The sequence below is a fragment of the Suncus etruscus genome, chromosome 4, assembly GCF_024139225.1.
Source record: "Suncus etruscus isolate mSunEtr1 chromosome 4, mSunEtr1.pri.cur, whole genome shotgun sequence".
Taxonomy (NCBI): Eukaryota; Metazoa; Chordata; class Mammalia; order Eulipotyphla; family Soricidae; genus Suncus; species Suncus etruscus.
Window position 1 is genome coordinate 89,742,336 of NC_064851.1, and position 16,814 is coordinate 89,759,149.

Here is a 16,814-nt window from a genome sequence, read left to right on the forward strand (position 1 = left end):
GATATATACATTATGTACATATTGCTTTTAGTAGGGCAAATGTTTAACATGAAAAATCTATTAAGATAAACAAAGTCCTAGTTCTATGGTCTACAAATACAGGTTAACAACCATCCTCTATGTTAAGTGGTTGCTTTTACTGTGTGTATATAGGGTCCTCAAGTAGCAATCCAATCTATCACTAATTACTATCAGAGAGAATAGAATAGTTCAATATCCTCTTATAGTCAAAACTCAAATCATCACTCTTGGCAAGGAATGATTATCATTTAGATGTAAAATACTGATAACACCATTCAACAGGATAATTAACTTAGTTATCCATCCAATCAAATTGTTATTCTAAAACAGACCTTTAATAAGAGTAATCCCAAGACAAAAGTAGCTTTGTTCATACTCACTACATGGAACTCTAAACCTAAGCCAAGCAACTCTCATGTATTTGAGAAGAACCAAAGTTTCTTTTGGTAGGTCAATTTACATCTCACAGGGTGAACACACCTAATTTTTTCAGAAGAGTAGCATGGCATTTCAATAGGATAAGTCTGGTTTGTGATGTATTATTATTTTATTATTTTTTAAGCATTTAACTTTTCAACAATAGTACAATATAGTATTTTATACTTGCAGTGCTAATAATATATCATGCTCACACATCTCACAGGATGAACACCACACCTAATTTTATTAAATAGTAGCATGGCATTTCAGCAAGATGTCTGATTCTTTAATATTATTATTTAATTTTTCAACAATAGCATAATATATTGTTTTATATTTGCAGTGATGATATATTTGCTCACAAATAGAGAAGAGGATCTTTTCACTAGTAACCCAAAACTTAACTAAATAAAAGTTACTTCCGTTATCTAGAACATAGCAACCAAAGGTATATTTTAGGAGTATATCACAGATCACAGCCTCAGGGTATTGCTAATTAATGTCTAGAGCAAGTTACATATCTATCGTCATTATCTCAAAGCTCTGTCTCTCACACAGAGATACCACTTTACTTCAGAAATATGCTTTTAAGAAACATTTTAATACAGTTTTAGATTTAACTAATTTGAATTTAACTGAACTTAAATTTAACTTAAGAAACTGTTATCCGAAGATCGTGTTTTTGTTAAATTCATAATTCATGTTGGTTTTCAATGTTTCCCATGTAAGGATCTAAATAACCAATCCTTTAAAGTAATAGAAAAGAGCAAGAATTCATAAATTGAGAAATGTCAAATATTAATATATTGATGATTTGTCCATCTAAAAGTAATCTTTCTGGATTGGGAGCCATAAAAATATTCATTCTGAACAGTTTAGGTGAAACTAAATGAATGAACTGCGTCTTAACTCTAGATAACTCCCACCTACATAAAAATCTGACATACAATATTTGTTTTGCCCCATCAAGTTGTTTTCTAGCTGAGTCCAGCATAGTTCATCTAGAGTAGGTCAGTAGAATTTACCTTCTCATTCACTCAATTAATTTTTATTGACCACCTACAGAACAATATATTCTAATGAGTACTATTATAGTAAGATTACATGTGTGACCTTGAAGTGCTCAAATTCTCTGGCTCCCTATATATTATTTCAACTCTATGTTTCCTCTTCATTAAAAAAGGATCATTTAAGTTAGGAAGGTTTCATCTTAAATCAAAGCTCTTGCTGCATGAATTCAAATAGGGATATTAAGTCAAATAGAGAAAACACAACTTATCCTGTAGGGTTATCACTAATACTTAATGGCAAAAATATTAAAATCAATTAACATATCATTTTCTATTTGTTAGTACTCTTTAATAGTAATATCCTTTTTCTGTCCCCCTAAAGAAACTTAGCTATTTTTTGTAATAGATTATAAACTCTCTGAAGATAAGTACTTAACTCTTATAAGGCATTTAGTAGATAATTAATATGTGAATGAATTAGCGAATAATGAATAACCAATGATTCATTTTAAATTGTTTGTTGTATGACAAAAATAAATATTTGAATGAAAACAGAAAATACCTCCACTAACATGAACCCTTAGAATTTTGATTTTGAGATCAGGAACATGCACCTCTAACTTTTATTTTGTTTGTTTTTGTGTCACACTTATGGTACTAGGGCATAAACTAAGGGACCACTCAGGGACCACTCCTGTAGTGCTCAAGGAACCATATGAATTGCCAAGGATCAGATCTACTTGGTCTTGTGTGAAGCACAAATAATACTATTAGTCATCCATAAAATAATATTTTTCTATTTTTGCTTGAACTTTTCTAGTTTCTCCTTCTTTCAAATATAGAGAGTGGGAGGCAAAACTGACTTCATAAAGAAAGATGTATACTTGTTTACATAATCATTGTTATCTCTAATAGACAAATTCTCACAAATGACATTAAAATGAACTAAAACCTGTAAGCTGAAGATCTTTAGTAATACAATATTTATGTGTAAATAAAATTATCCCTCATAAAGCATAGATTTTCATTTTAATGTGGGACATACTATGCGATGCATATCAATAATAAAATTTTTTTATTTTTTGGGTCACACCTGTTTGATGCTCAGGGGTTATTCATGGCTAAGCGCTCAGAAATTGCCCCTGGCTTAGGGGGACCATATGGGACGCTGGGGGATAGAACCAGGGCTCTTCCTTGGCTAGCGCTTACAAGGCAGACACCTTACCTCTAGCGCCATCTCTCCGGCCCCAAATTTCCTTTTTTTTAAGCAGTGAATTGATAACAGGCTTTATTTAGAAATTCTGAGAAGGGGTGGAGAGAGAGAGAGAGAGAGAGAGAGAGAGAGAGAGAGAGAGAGAGAGAGAGAGAGAGAGAGAGAGAACACGGACCCCTCCAAAAGTGGAGAGAGCCCCAGATTACATCTTTCAGATTAAAGTATAAAAGTACATATTTCAAGATGTGGGCTGTCAACAACATGCTCAGGCACCATGTACCCAGGTAACAAAGGCATGCCAATAAATGGTACTCACCATAACAAACATTAACTTTACAGAGCTGTAGCAACATAGCACATGCAAAGTAGACATTAGAACCATAAAGACCTGGTTAGACTCACAGTTACATACAATTAGCTATGTAATTTAGGCAACTCATTCTGACTCAATCTTATTACTAATCAATATGGTATAAAAAAATAATACCATCTCAGGAGCCGGAGAAGTGGTGCTAGAGGTAAGGTGTCTGCCTTGCAAGCGCTAGCCAAGGAAGGACCACGGTTGGATCCCCCGGCGTCCCATATGGTCCCCCCAAGCCAGGGGCAATTTCTGAGCGCTTAGCCAGGAGTAAACCCTGAGCATCAAACGGTGTGGCCCGAAAAACAAACAAACAAACAAAAATAATATCATCTCAAAGAATGGCTACGAGCTTGGTATATACAGGATGTAATACAAAAGTTTATTTTTATTATACTTAATTTGCAAAAAAAAAAAGATATGCATTTGTGTTTATAAAGGAGTGCATGTTAAGATTACAGTACAACACTATTAAAGTTGTATTGTTTCCTCTAGGGCAGGGGTCTCAAACTCGCGGCCTGCGGGCCGCAAATGGTCCTCCGTACAACATTTTGTGGCCCTGCCCTAGAGGAATCTTTTTTGTTTTGTTTTGTTTTAGTTGTTTGGGTCACACCCTCCAATGTTCAAGGCTTACTACTGACTTTGCACTCAAGGATCACCCCGACTTTGCCTCCTGCAGCCCCCAGGTAAACTGAGTTTGAGACCCCTGCTAGGGTATAATACAATAATCTGCCCCACAAAAAAAAAAATCTATATATTTTAACTGAGATTTTATGAGCTAAATTAGTAACTTTTATTTAACATACCACATTAAAACTGAGATTTGCTTCAATCCATGATTTTGCTTCTTCAAATTCATCTTTCATTTCCATGATAAAAAGTGTATCCAGGGCATCAACTATTGTTGCTCCTTTGATATTACCTGATATATAAAATATTTAATCAATAAAATATTTTACTTATATACAAATTGGTCCTACATTGGAAAGACAGAGCAATGCTATATTTATTAATAAACCAGCAATGATAGAGAACATAGATATTAATTGATATATTAATCTTGAAAAAGCTTTCAAGATTAAAAATAAATCATAGAAACTCCACTTGTGACTGTATTTTATATCAAGAAAAAGTAGTGTTAAAATAAGGGAACTAGAGCATATTATTAATTGTATTAAAGTATATCTGCAAAAAGTGTTTTAAAATAATTATATCTGAGATTGATTAATGATACCTACACTCCATTAAAATAGAACCCAAAACCCTTTATAAAGTCCTACCTGATCCTAAACTACCCAGCCACTACTTTCATAAATTTAGAAGCTGTTTTATTTCCCTGGAACTCCTCCTGTTATTTTCAATAATTTTGCAGGGGTGGAAATTAATCAGACACAGTACAAGATCAATGGCTAGAGCTTAGGCTAGAGACCCCAAAGCTCTACAGAATGATTCTGTTACTTAGTTTCCTCACCTACACAATGGGAATGATGTTAATATGGTACCAATTACAAAGAGATGCTGTTAAGATCAGTGAACTAAAGCATGCCAAAGTAAGAAACACAAGTTAAAATAATTGACCTGATCTAGTCTCACTTTCTCTTTCATGGGGTCAACAAAAAAAACCTAGAGCCAATACTCTAGGTAAATACTAAGAAATACAGATATGATACTGTAGTTGTATCCTCTAAATGAGAATTTCTGAGAGTAAAAATCGCAGGTGTCAGTATTTTCAAAGTTATAGAAATGATCCCAAGGTGCAGTCAGAGCTTTTTCTGAAGGACACTCTGCACAGTCCTTGAGGATAACTCCATCAGGTGTGCAAGTTTCCTAGCAACATGGCCTGGGGATCATACAAACTTCATCACCCACAAGTTCAGTAAACTGCAGAGACGTCACAGTCACTAAGAAACCAAAGAACATTCTACTTACCAAACAAACTGCTTGAATGGCCTCCTTTGGATAAAGGCTTCAGTTCATTTAATCCCCAGGCATAATGTTTATAGTTATACCAAGCATGCTTCATCATCTGAGAAAAGAAATAAAAACGGAATTATAATTAGAATTTGAGGTGTTTTTTGCTATAAAAAGTTTATACATTGGGGCCGGGCGGTGGCGCTGGAGGTAAGGTGCCTGCCTTGCCTGCGCTAGCCTACGATGGACCGCGGTTCGATCCCCCGGTGTCCCATATGGTCCCCCAAGAAGCCAGGAGCAACTTCTGAGCGCATAGCCAGCAGTAACCCCTGAGCGTCACAGGGTGTGGCCCAAAAACCAAAAAAAAAAAGTTTATACATTAAAGACCCAAATGTTTAAACATTAAAATTACTAAAATTGAATGAACAATTAAATGGGTAACTAGATGGTAAAACATACACTCTTCACTCCCTTTATGTTTGCCCACTGACATTTTTGTTTTTGAGACCACTTAATCCTATTTGACATATCCATAATTTTCAAATGTTCTTTCTAAACAATAAAAATTTAGCTTATCTTAAACCAGAAGTTCCCAAATTATTTGTCTTATTGCACCCTTTTCAGAAAAAAATGACAAAAAAGCACCACCTCCAACCACCACACCTCACCCTCATTCTGAAATCTACCTTCTTTAAGTGAACAAACAGAAAATACCCTCAAATGTCACTTAATACTTATTTACTATCCATCTCAGTACTTTTCAGATGCTAACCTCCTCACCCAAGAATGATATTTTCCTATTTGTGAAAATTCTCTGAGTAAGTCATTATGAACTTTATTTGTCTTATAACAAACTCAATCTGTGAAAACTATATTTAAATTTCCTATTTTTTATACAAGGTTTTCTGTACTCAGACAACTTCACAATACCTAAGGTTATGAATTCAAACACTTTCATGTATCTTGATTAAGTCTAGATGAAGCATTTAAAATATTCACAGGAAGTTTAAAAAGTAAAACTATGATTACACTTAGATTTTTATAATGTCAACTTATTTTATATAGTATTATTTTTAAGTATCTAACTGAATATTTGTATATCTATAAAACAAAAGACTTGATTCTGTGTATTTCTAACCTTTAAACCTTCTGCCAGAAAATGCTTTAAAGAGTCAAATCTCTCTACCAAAAATTAGTTAAATAAAATGCTCTCAAAGATCAAAAACATATATAATTATTTTATATATAATAAAAGGAATTTGGACTGTCCCATTTTTTTGAGCTTATTCAGGTTCCTATTACTAACTTATTTGCAATAATAATTAAACTATAGGGGCCAGAGAGATAGCACAGCTGTAGGGCATTTGTCTTGCAGGCAGCCAATTCAGGACAGATGGTGGTTTGAATACTGGCATCCCATATGGTCTACCAGGAGTGATTTCTGAGAGCAGAGCCAGGAGTAAACCCTGAGTGCTGCCAGATGTGACCGCCCCCCCCCAAAAAAAAAAGAAAAAAAAAAGAATAAAGAAAAAAACTAAACTATAATCTGAAAATGTTTTAATCTGATCCCAGATATTAAAATACCTTTAAAATATCTTTTTTAAGCATTATAGAGAGCCATAATAGTATGCAAGAACAGTTTATCAATAAACATCTGTAGTGATCTAAATATAATTCTATTAATAAGATTTCCATATGCCCCTGAGGACAGAATGAACATTTTCTTCTATAACTAACCTGCATATTTTTCTCTCTCACCAGTATTGTTACTAATAATAAGTACTAATAACTTTTACTATCAGATGGGAATCTGCTATATTCAATAATACAAAATTACAAAATTCTTTTTTTAACTTGGCATTTTATTTTTATATAAATTCTTTAAGTGCCTCACCATGAGATACACAGTTACCAACTTGTTCATGATTGAATTTTAGTCATACAATGCACAACAGGCTTCACCGGTGAACATTTTCACCAGTTGCTCTCCCACCACTGCCTCCCCATCTCTCCTCCCTGCCTCTGGAGAGGCATTTATCCTTTTTTTTTCTTTTTTCTTTTCTTTCTTCTTCCTCTCCCTTTCTTTTCTCCTTCCTTCCTTCCTTCCTTCCTTCCTTCCTTCCTTCCTTCCTTCCTTCCTTCCTTCCTTCCTGCCTGCCTGCCTGCCTGCCTTCCTTCCTTCCTTCCTTCCTTCCTTCCTTCCTTCCTTCCTTCCTTCCTTCCTTCCTTCCTGCCTTCCTTTTTTTCTTCTTTCCCATCCCTCCTCCTTCACCCCCTATTGACACTGTAGTTTGCAATATTGTTACCAAAGGGGTATCATGAACGTAAATTTATGTTCTTTCAGCACCTCATTTTTGTCCAGAGTGATCACTTCTAACTATCATAGTCATAATGGTTTCTTTTCTGCCCTAATGGCCCTTTCCAACTATTTGTTGCAAGATTCCTATGAACTGGTCCTGTCAGCCTTCATTTTTATTGTCTTTGATTATTTTCATACTATCCTTTGTTTTTATATCTCACAAATGAGTGCTATCATTCTGTTTCTCCCTTTCCTATGATTGGCATAATACTCTCCATATTCATTATGTATAAAAAAACTTCATAACTTAATTTTTACCAGCAGCTGCATAGTATTTTATTGTTTAGATGTACCATAGTTTCTGTTCTCATTCATCATTTCTCAGGCACTGGGTTGTTTTTAGGTTCTGGCTCACTGTGAATAATGCTGCAGTGAACATAGGCATGCAGAAGGCTCTTCTGCATTGTGTTTTGGGGACCCCTAGGAGTGGTATTTCTGGGTCACATAAAAAATCAAATTTCTATTTTTTTTAGAAATATCCATATTATTTTCCAAAAAAGCTGGACCAGTTGACATTCCTACAGTAGTGAGTGAGGTTTTTCTCCTCACATCCATGCCAGCAATGATCTTGTTCTTTTTGATGTGTGCCAAGCTCTATGATGTCATATGCAATAGATCATTATTATTTTAATTTACATCTCTCTGATAACTAATGATGTGGACAATTTTTTTTGTGCCCTTTGTCTATCTGTTTTTCTTCTTTGAGAAAGTTTCTGTTCAATGATCCCATTCACAACTGTCCTCAGAAAATCAAGTATTTGGAATCAAATTAACTGAAGAGGTAGGTGAAAGAGATACAAAAGAAAACTCCAAAATATATCTACTGCTCATGGAGTGGGAGATTAACATCATTAAAATAACAATACTTCAGGGCCAGAGTGGTGTCGCAGTGATATGGTGCTTGCCTTGCATGCGGCTGTCCTAGGATGAACAGATATTCGATCCCATGGTGCCCCATGTGGCCCCTCAAGCCAGGAATGATTTCTGAGCACATAGCTAGGATTAACCCCTGAGCGTCACCAGGTGTGACCCAAAACAACAACAAAAAAGGCAATACTTCCCAAAGCATTGTACAGATTTAGTGCAATCTCTATAAGAATACACATGACATTTTTTTAAGAAAATAAATCAAACACTTCTAAAATTCATATGAAATAATAATCCTCGAGTAGGAAAAAAAGAATGGGGGACATCACTTTCTCCAACTTTAAACTGTACTATAAAGTGTTAGTATTAAATAGTATTAAAAAGTATTAAATAGTATTAAGTGGTAGTATTAAAATAGCATGGTATTGGAATAAACACAGAACCACAGAACAATGGAAGATTCTGAGACTGACCCTCAGGTATATGATCAATTAATCTTTGACAAAAGGGCAAGAAATCTGAAGTGAAGCAAGGAACATCTCTTCAACAAGTGGTATTGGGAAAACTGATCAGCTACATGCAAAAAGTGAACTCAGACCTCTTTTTAATGCCATACACAAAAGTCAGATAAAAAGGATTAAACACCTTGATATCAGACTGGAAACTATAAGGTATGTAGAGGAAAATGTAGGAAATCTTCATGACATTGAAACTAGAGGCATCTTCAAGGATGAAACACCACTTACCAAGCAAGTGAAAGCAAAGATAAACAAATTAAACTATATTAAAATAAACTAAATCATGGGGCCACAGTGATAGCACAGCAGTAGGATGTTTGTCTTGCATGCAGTGAACTTGGGTTCAATTCCTGGCATCCCATAAGGTCCCTGAGCCTGCCAGTGGCGATTTCTGAGTGTAGAGCCAGAAATAATCCCTGAGCGCTGTTGGGTGTGTCCTAACAAACCAAAAAAATTTAAAAAAAAGAATAAAATAAGGGGCCTCAGAGATTCACAGCGGTAGGGCATTTGCCTTGCACAGGGCCAACTCGGGAGGAACCCCATTCAATTCCCGGCATCCCATATGGGCTCCAGTCTACCAGGGTTGAATGTAGAGCCAGGAGTAACTTGAACACCACTGGGAGTGACCCAAAACCAATAAATAAATAATAAATAAATAAAGTTTAAAGAAAAAATATAAAATAAACTACATTAATTTAAAAGGCTTTTGCATTTTAAAGAAAATGGTGAACAGTATACAAAGACTGCCCATTGAATAGGAGAAACTACTCAATACCTATCTGATAAAGGATTAATATCTAAGAAAATAAGGCACTAGTAGAATCCCATCCAAATATGGGAACAAAATTTTATTATAAATCTATGAACTATGTTACCACTGTTTCAGAGAGGAAGCAGCTGAAGCTTAAAACTTAAAAAACAAATAACTTGATGCAACTGTGATACTTCTGCTCAACTGAGGAGCTTGTCCATGAATCTGTATCAATGGACTGATTAGTAGGTCCCATCTATCACCTTCCTCTATCATCTTCCTTTAATGAGTCAACAACAGAATCTTTATTAAATCACAGACCCTCCAATGATCAGCAGCAATGATCAGCATTTTACTACCTAATTAATTTTAATATAAATAAATTTTATTAAAAAATGCAATAGGTTTGAAATTTTGTAATGCTGATTTATAATTCCTACAGCCCTACTGATTGACTATATTAACAAGAATGAGTCATAATTTTAAGATTCCTTATTTAAAAAAATGGAGATCATAATTTCTCACAGTCTATGAAAGGAATACCGCAGTTATGATAACACAAGAGCATGTGATCACTTGATAAAGGAATTTTAAAGTAAAAGATAAAATTCTTATCATAAGAAAACATAAATCTCTAAAAGACTATCACATCCAGAAAATACCTTAAAATAAAAGCTGAATTTGACTTGATTTTTATTAAATATATTACATTAGTAAACTTCATTTATGTACATTTACATGCATTTATAATTTCAAAAGCATTGGGATGCATTGAACACAGAACAGAGAACAAATTGTCATGAGGATTTTTTTGAGATCTATGTCTAAATGAAAACTGCAATATTAAAAAAATAAAAAATTAAAAGAAACTGCAATATACTATTAATGATTCAGTTATCATAAAGCTTTCCCACAGCAGTCCTGCTTTGTTAAAATTACCATTTCTATAGCATATCACAAGTACAGAAATTACTAAAGTTACCTTTTGGGTATTTATTAACTTTTAAAAAACTTTTTTTCTACCAAGGGGAAAATCTGACACTAATTGCTTAGTATCCCACATTTCAAAAGCTGCTGCAACATGTTTTTCAAAATGGGTTCTCCATCTCGTGGGATTTCTATGAGCTAAAGTTAGAAAAGAAAAAGAAAATGATATGATTAAAATGGTATGTGAAGCATCAAGGGCGGTTTCTTTGAGAATCTATGAAGAAAGGAGGAGCAGTCATCTTGCTGATTCTAGTGATTTATCTCCCCCTGAAAATGATTTACTTCGTGTTAAAGCAAAACACAAGACATAGTGTGTGTAGAGTAACAGATTAAATTCACAAGTCTTAAATTAAATCAAAGGTGTCTCAGATTTAAGATTTACACAAATACCTGACAATATCAAAATGCTGCTAGCTTCTTATTTTAAATATTAATCTACTACCCAGTTCAGGGACTATGGGGATGAAGGCATTTAATCTCTTCAGGCTTTGTGTGCTTGCAAACTGACAGAAAGAGTCCCTTCAAAAATTCAACTACTAACAAGAAAGCCCATGGATTGTATTAATCCTCCTCTTCATAGCCTCCTTAATTTAGTTTTGTAGTCTTTTCATCATTTTAATTAGGATTCTAAAGTCTGACATCCCAAGTAGTAGGATTAAAATAGGCCTTAGCCTGACATTGATTATTAGTACTTCAAAAGCAGTTTGGAAATCTTCATAATAAGGTAATACTTGGAGCTGGAGCAATAGTGGTAGGGCCTTGCATGCGGTAACCTGGGCAGACCTGGGTTCAACCCCCAACATCCCATATGGTCCCCCAAGCCTGCCAGGAGTGATTTCTGAGCACAGAATCAGGAGTAACCCCTGAGCAATGCCAGGTGTGGCCCAAAAATAAAAATAAAACAAAACAAACAAAAATATTTGTTGGTATAACCAGTCTTCATTCTATTCAAAGAACTCTTTTTATTGGGGCTTGGCAATGATTGGATAGAAACACCTTTGAATTAAAGCATCCTTTGGATTGGTCTCTTACCCTACCTGTTCTCTACCACAGGGTGTGGTCTTGGCTTCCCAATAAAGACTACTGGTCTTGGAGCAGAATGCTTGCATTAGAAAGTTCCTGAACCTGTTTTATCCCCTTAACCATGTGTAGATTATTCCCTAGCATTTGCTTCCAGAACCACATCTCTCCAATCCCCAGGTATTATTAGGGCATGAGGCTTCAACTACAACTAGCACTTGAACAGCGACCCAGAGACCTGAGAAGACTCCAATTATGGTGAGCTGTTTGACCCTCTGGTGGATAATCAAAATCATGGCCTCCTTGAACTGGACCAAGTGTGCAGTGTCCTTCACCAGAACATTGGTGCACATGACAACTATTGTGAAAGCAGCAGAGGGCCCTTCAGACAGGACATAAGCAGCAGTGTAGGGGAGAGAACTGAACTCTGAGCAGCATCCCAGAGGCTGAGGCCCACCACCTTTCTTTTACCAAAGGTTCTTTGTGTGATGACCTCTGTCCCCCTCCCCAATCTGCAGCAGATTATCTAGGTCATTGATGGGGGTATAAACCAAAAGAGAAAGCTCCATTTTAGGTGAACCAACAGCAGGGAGATGAGTGGGTCCCTTCACCCAGATTGCAGCCCAGCAACCAAAGGCCTTTCCATCCCAGATGACCTCAGCAGCCTAGTACAGAAGGTGAAGATGGAGGAGAAGATGGAGGACCCAAGCCCAGTAGAAGCCCAAAGGAAAAGAAGTTGCTTTCAGAACCTCCTTCAACTTTCTTCTATGTTAACCTCTCAATCCTATTTTCATTGGTCACTATATTGCTGGTTAAACTGTGTGTTTTGTTTGTATGGATCTTAATAGCTACTATTATGTTCTATGCCCCACTGAAAACAGAAAAGTATGTATCCAACTTCAGTGGTTTAATATTTTATACAATTTGTATAATTTTATACAAATTTTGTACAATTCTAGGGAAATGCATAGTTGTTAGGTTTTTAATGGTTCTCAGGTATCCAATTGTGAATGTTTCCCAATTGCTGCAATGCTTGATTGTGTATATTATATAGCATCTTATTCTTAAATTATGTCTTCAAAAATGTTCTAATGTCTTTGTCCACAGAAGTCTATGAAAATGGAACTTAGATGCTAGCAACTCTTATTATAGTGCTCATTAAGAATATAAGAATATTTTTGCAACCTTATTTTCAAACTGCATATATATGTGTTTGTATACACACACACATATATCTGCAGAAATGTTCTTTTGATTTTGTTTAGGGAAGTTTGTGGAAAAGAAACTTTGATGCTATAGACTCATATTACATTGTTCCGTGTAAGAATGTTTAAAAATTTGTTTTCAAATTGAGTGTATCTGCAGAAAGGTTCTAATATTTATGTTTAGAGAAGTCTATGAAAAAAATTCATGATATGTATAAGACAAAACTTTGGAAAAAAAAGCAGTTTGTTTTAAGAGTATTGTACACATAATCTGAACTTTGATGCATTTAAAGCCAACTTTTACTGTGCCTATGCAAAATAACGACCAGTTTTATATGTTCGGATCTGGGGTTCCCAGCTCTGGTATAGAAAAGTAGAATAAAACTTTTGTAGCCTTTCTCAATGTTTTGTTTTGTTTTGCTTTGAACAGAAAGGATGGGATTATAAGACCACGCCCAGTTACTAACCCAAAACAAAGGCATTTCCCCAATTTCTTTTTTTCCTTTTCACCTACCCCTTTGATATGTAAAAGCCAATCTGGATCACTTGACTCTCCCCCTCCTGGGGAATGGATATTGATTTAATAAAATAAAAATCAGTTGAAGCTTGGTGTACTCAGAGATACCATGAGGCACTGACTGACTCCTTGATTTTTCCTGACTGGTTTTGTTTATTAATTCTTCATTGCTATCCTGTTTATTAGATACATCTGCCTGGAGGTAGAAATATGGTGTATGGGGTGATATCACAATGTGTGGAGATTTATTTTACAATATTAAAAAAAAAACACAAATATTTTTTCTTGAATATTATATTTGGACTGATGAAAGCGATAGCTGATATATAAGAATGAGGACAAAAAGAAATTTCATAATAGCAACCTATTATTTTGGCCCAGATAAAGTAGAATTAAAGTATAAAATATCCAAAATGTAACATTTATTCTCCTTGTCTCTGTGCTTATATAAGACCCTTAGATCAGCACTTTCTTGGAAAGTGGGTAATTCTCAGCAGGTCTGGGTTATTAGAAAGTCATCTATTGACTGTCTGCTTCTCCATGAGCAATAAGGTACTAAAGGACTAAATGGAGAAAATAAATGAGTATGTCCTGTTTATGGGCCATATCCTGTTTATGTTAAAGAAGCTTAATTTTCTTTTTCCTCATATACCTACAAATTTCTCATTTGTAATTTCTAATATTTTAAATGTTATATTTTATATTTTTATTCTAAAATTATTTTAATATTTGTAATATAAGAGAATGAATCAAATGCTCTGCTTGTGCTTGATTTTGTTCTTTTTTTTTTTTTTTTGGTTTTTGGGTCACACTCGGCAGCACTCAGGGGTTACTCCTGGCTCTATGCTCAGAAATCGCTCCTGGCAGACTCGGGGGCCATATGGGATGCTGGGATTCGAACTACTGTCCTTCTGCAGGCAAGGCAAACGCCCTACCTCCATGCTATCTCTCCAGTTCCCTAATTTTTTTTTAACCTAGGGGTCCTACAGAGTTCTGTTGAACTCTGTTAAATCCACTAGGGTTTATCTGGGTAAAGGAACCATGTTATCCTGGGGTTCAAACTCAGGGCTTTTCACATGCTTTTCACATGAGATCTACCACTTGAGCTCCCTCTATGACCTCAATTTTACATTCTGACATAATCAAGAACATAAAAAACAAAAAATATATACTTGTACTTCCCAAAGCATGTTTTTATTTCATAACAACATTTGTGTTGCTAGAAACTACCCTTAGTAAATACTATTATGTACTTATGCTTTAATCACAAAGTCTTACATTATTTATAATAGACACTAAAATCTTTTTGAAAATACTTTTTTTGCCAGGCAAATGTGAGTCTTTTGTTTCTTTATTGCCTTCTCTAGGAAGTTGATTAGAAAGCCAGAGAGATAGCACAGAGGGTGAAATGCGTGCCTTGCACGTGCCCAATCCAGGTTCTATCCCTGGCATGGCATATGCTCCCCCAAGCCCATACAGGAATGATCCCTGAGCACAGAAACAGATAAAAGCCCTGAGTACAGGTTGGTGTGGATCCCAAACCAAAAATAATTTTTTTAGAAGTTTACTAGAAGTTCCATTTCTTTCTTGGGGTGAGAGTCTTATAATCAAACTTTTATTACTATCTGTGATTTGGTTTCCCTTATTTTAATCTAGACTAAACCAGACAACTAGGAACAGGCCAGGAGCTTTGGCTATGTCCTGGAGTAAGGTTTTCCCTACCAATCATAATGAAGTAAACAGAAAATAGAAACCAGAATGGAGGTAAAGGGTGAGGAGGTAAAGAGAAAAAAAATGGAGGCTAGAAGGAGACTTTTGGTGCTTACTTATTTGCATGGAGCTCTAAGAGGAATGAGGTTAAGTCTGCAGAGCCTGCAGGAAAGCTACAAACAATGCAGATGAGCTTAGAATTTTGATTACTTCCTCTCTCCCAGAAAATGTGGCTTTTTGCTAAAAACTGTTAACTTTCCAAGTGTTATAGAAAATCCCCTCCCTTCCTAAGAAGAAATATAAAGATCAGGTTTCACAACATAGGCATCTATCTAAAAATTGAGTTCCTAAGTTCTGCTATCATGGTTGTGACTTAATTCACTGAATCATTTTCTCTCTCTGAACCCACTTTCCACACCCATGAAGTACAAAAACTTTTCTGGCTACTGTGGCATTAAACAACACATGTAAAAAACTTAGTGGATTAGGAAAGTTAGTGATAAATAAATATATATAGGTATACATACACACTGCTAGGGAGATAGTACTCTATTCTACGTGCTTGCTTTGCAAGCAGCCAGCATGGTTTTGATTCCTGGCACAATTATGGTTCCCCTGAACACCACCAGGAGTGATACCTGAGCACAGAATAAGAAGTAAAGTTTAGAGCATGGCCAGGTGTGCCCCCCCCCAAATCAAATAAAAATTAAATAATTAAGAATAATATATATATATATATATACACAATATTTGGGATCCAAAATAAGGAAGAAAAAGAATAAAAAATTTTTCTCAAATGTTCTTTTCCAGATATAAGGCAATATAAATGGACTTTTAGTTCTGAAGGTTAATAAACTGGCTCTGTTTTTGTTTGTTTGTTTTTGTTTTTTTTTTGTTTTTCCTCATCCCATGCTTCACACCCTGGCTTGGTGCTAGCTCCCATTCTCCTCTATTTAGGTCTTTTTATTTTATTTATTTATTTTTATTTTTTATCTTTATTTAAGCACCATGATTACAAACATATTTGTAGGTAGGTTTTAGTTATAAAAAAAGGAGCTTCACCAGTGTATGCTGGCTTTCTTAAAATCTTGGTGAAGCCAGATTTTCTTGGGTAGGTAGAGTGTTTGATGATTGGGGATTGAATAAAAAGGTACTCCTGCGATAAGAAATAATACACAATGAGCAGTATTGGGTGGTGGTTGGCCAGGGATCCATGAGAGGGGAAGTGCCTCACAAAAGGAGTCTCTTCAGAGGGTTTTTGAAAGGGGGGATAGGAGTCAGCAGTAAAGAGAGATAGAGCTTACACATGGAAATGAAGTCACTCAAAAACACAACCAAGAATCTCTTGGTGAGAGACTCTGAAGGCAGTAGCTAGTCAGGGTCTGTTTTGTTTTATTTAGTTTTGTAGTTTTGGGGCCAACCCAGCTGTGTTCAGGGCTTACTCTTAGCTTGTGCTCAGGAATCATGTGAGTAGCTCAGAGGACCACAGGGGATGCCAGGGATCAAACCCAGCTAACTGTGCAAGATACTGTCACTGTACTTTCTTCTGCACCCCCAACCCCTCACCTTAGGGTCTTAAAGCCACAAGTTCTTTTTTATCAATGACCAACATCTAGGTAATGTTTTGTGAGGTAAATAAAGCAGTCAGGCTATAAATGACTAAAAATCTGCCTGTTTGGACTATGTTTAAAATAATAGGACATGTAAACATTTGAATTTGGTGCTAGCTAAGCAGGCTTCTGTGAAAACAAATCTTACTTATCTTGTAGTAAAGAGAGTAAGTGTTTAAAGAGCCCAAAACCAGAGGCCATCTTTGGCTCACAGTCATTTAGTATTAAAGGGAGAAAGATCTGACTTTCCCTTTCCCACTGTCCCAGAGGCCATGAAGGGTTGTGTCTGGATTAGATGAGGTCTATGGTGGGAATTCAATTTACCTCACTGATTGTT

The 16,814-nt window shown here is 35.5% G+C and overlaps 1 protein-coding gene and 1 long non-coding RNA gene across 2 annotated transcripts in view; both read right to left on the bottom strand.

Moving 5' to 3' along the window:
• Positions 1–16,814, bottom strand: part of LOC126006058 (uncharacterized) — a 684,655-nt gene that overhangs the window by 614,383 nt on the left and 53,458 nt on the right. The window lies entirely within an intron of this gene.
• Positions 1–16,814, bottom strand: part of MAN1A1 (mannosidase alpha class 1A member 1) — a 221,995-nt gene that overhangs the window by 152,192 nt on the left and 52,989 nt on the right. The window contains 2 exon segments of the mRNA XM_049771358.1: positions 3,829–3,944; positions 4,952–5,048. Coding sequence (XP_049627315.1) covers positions 3,829–3,944; positions 4,952–5,048 — 213 coding nt within the window.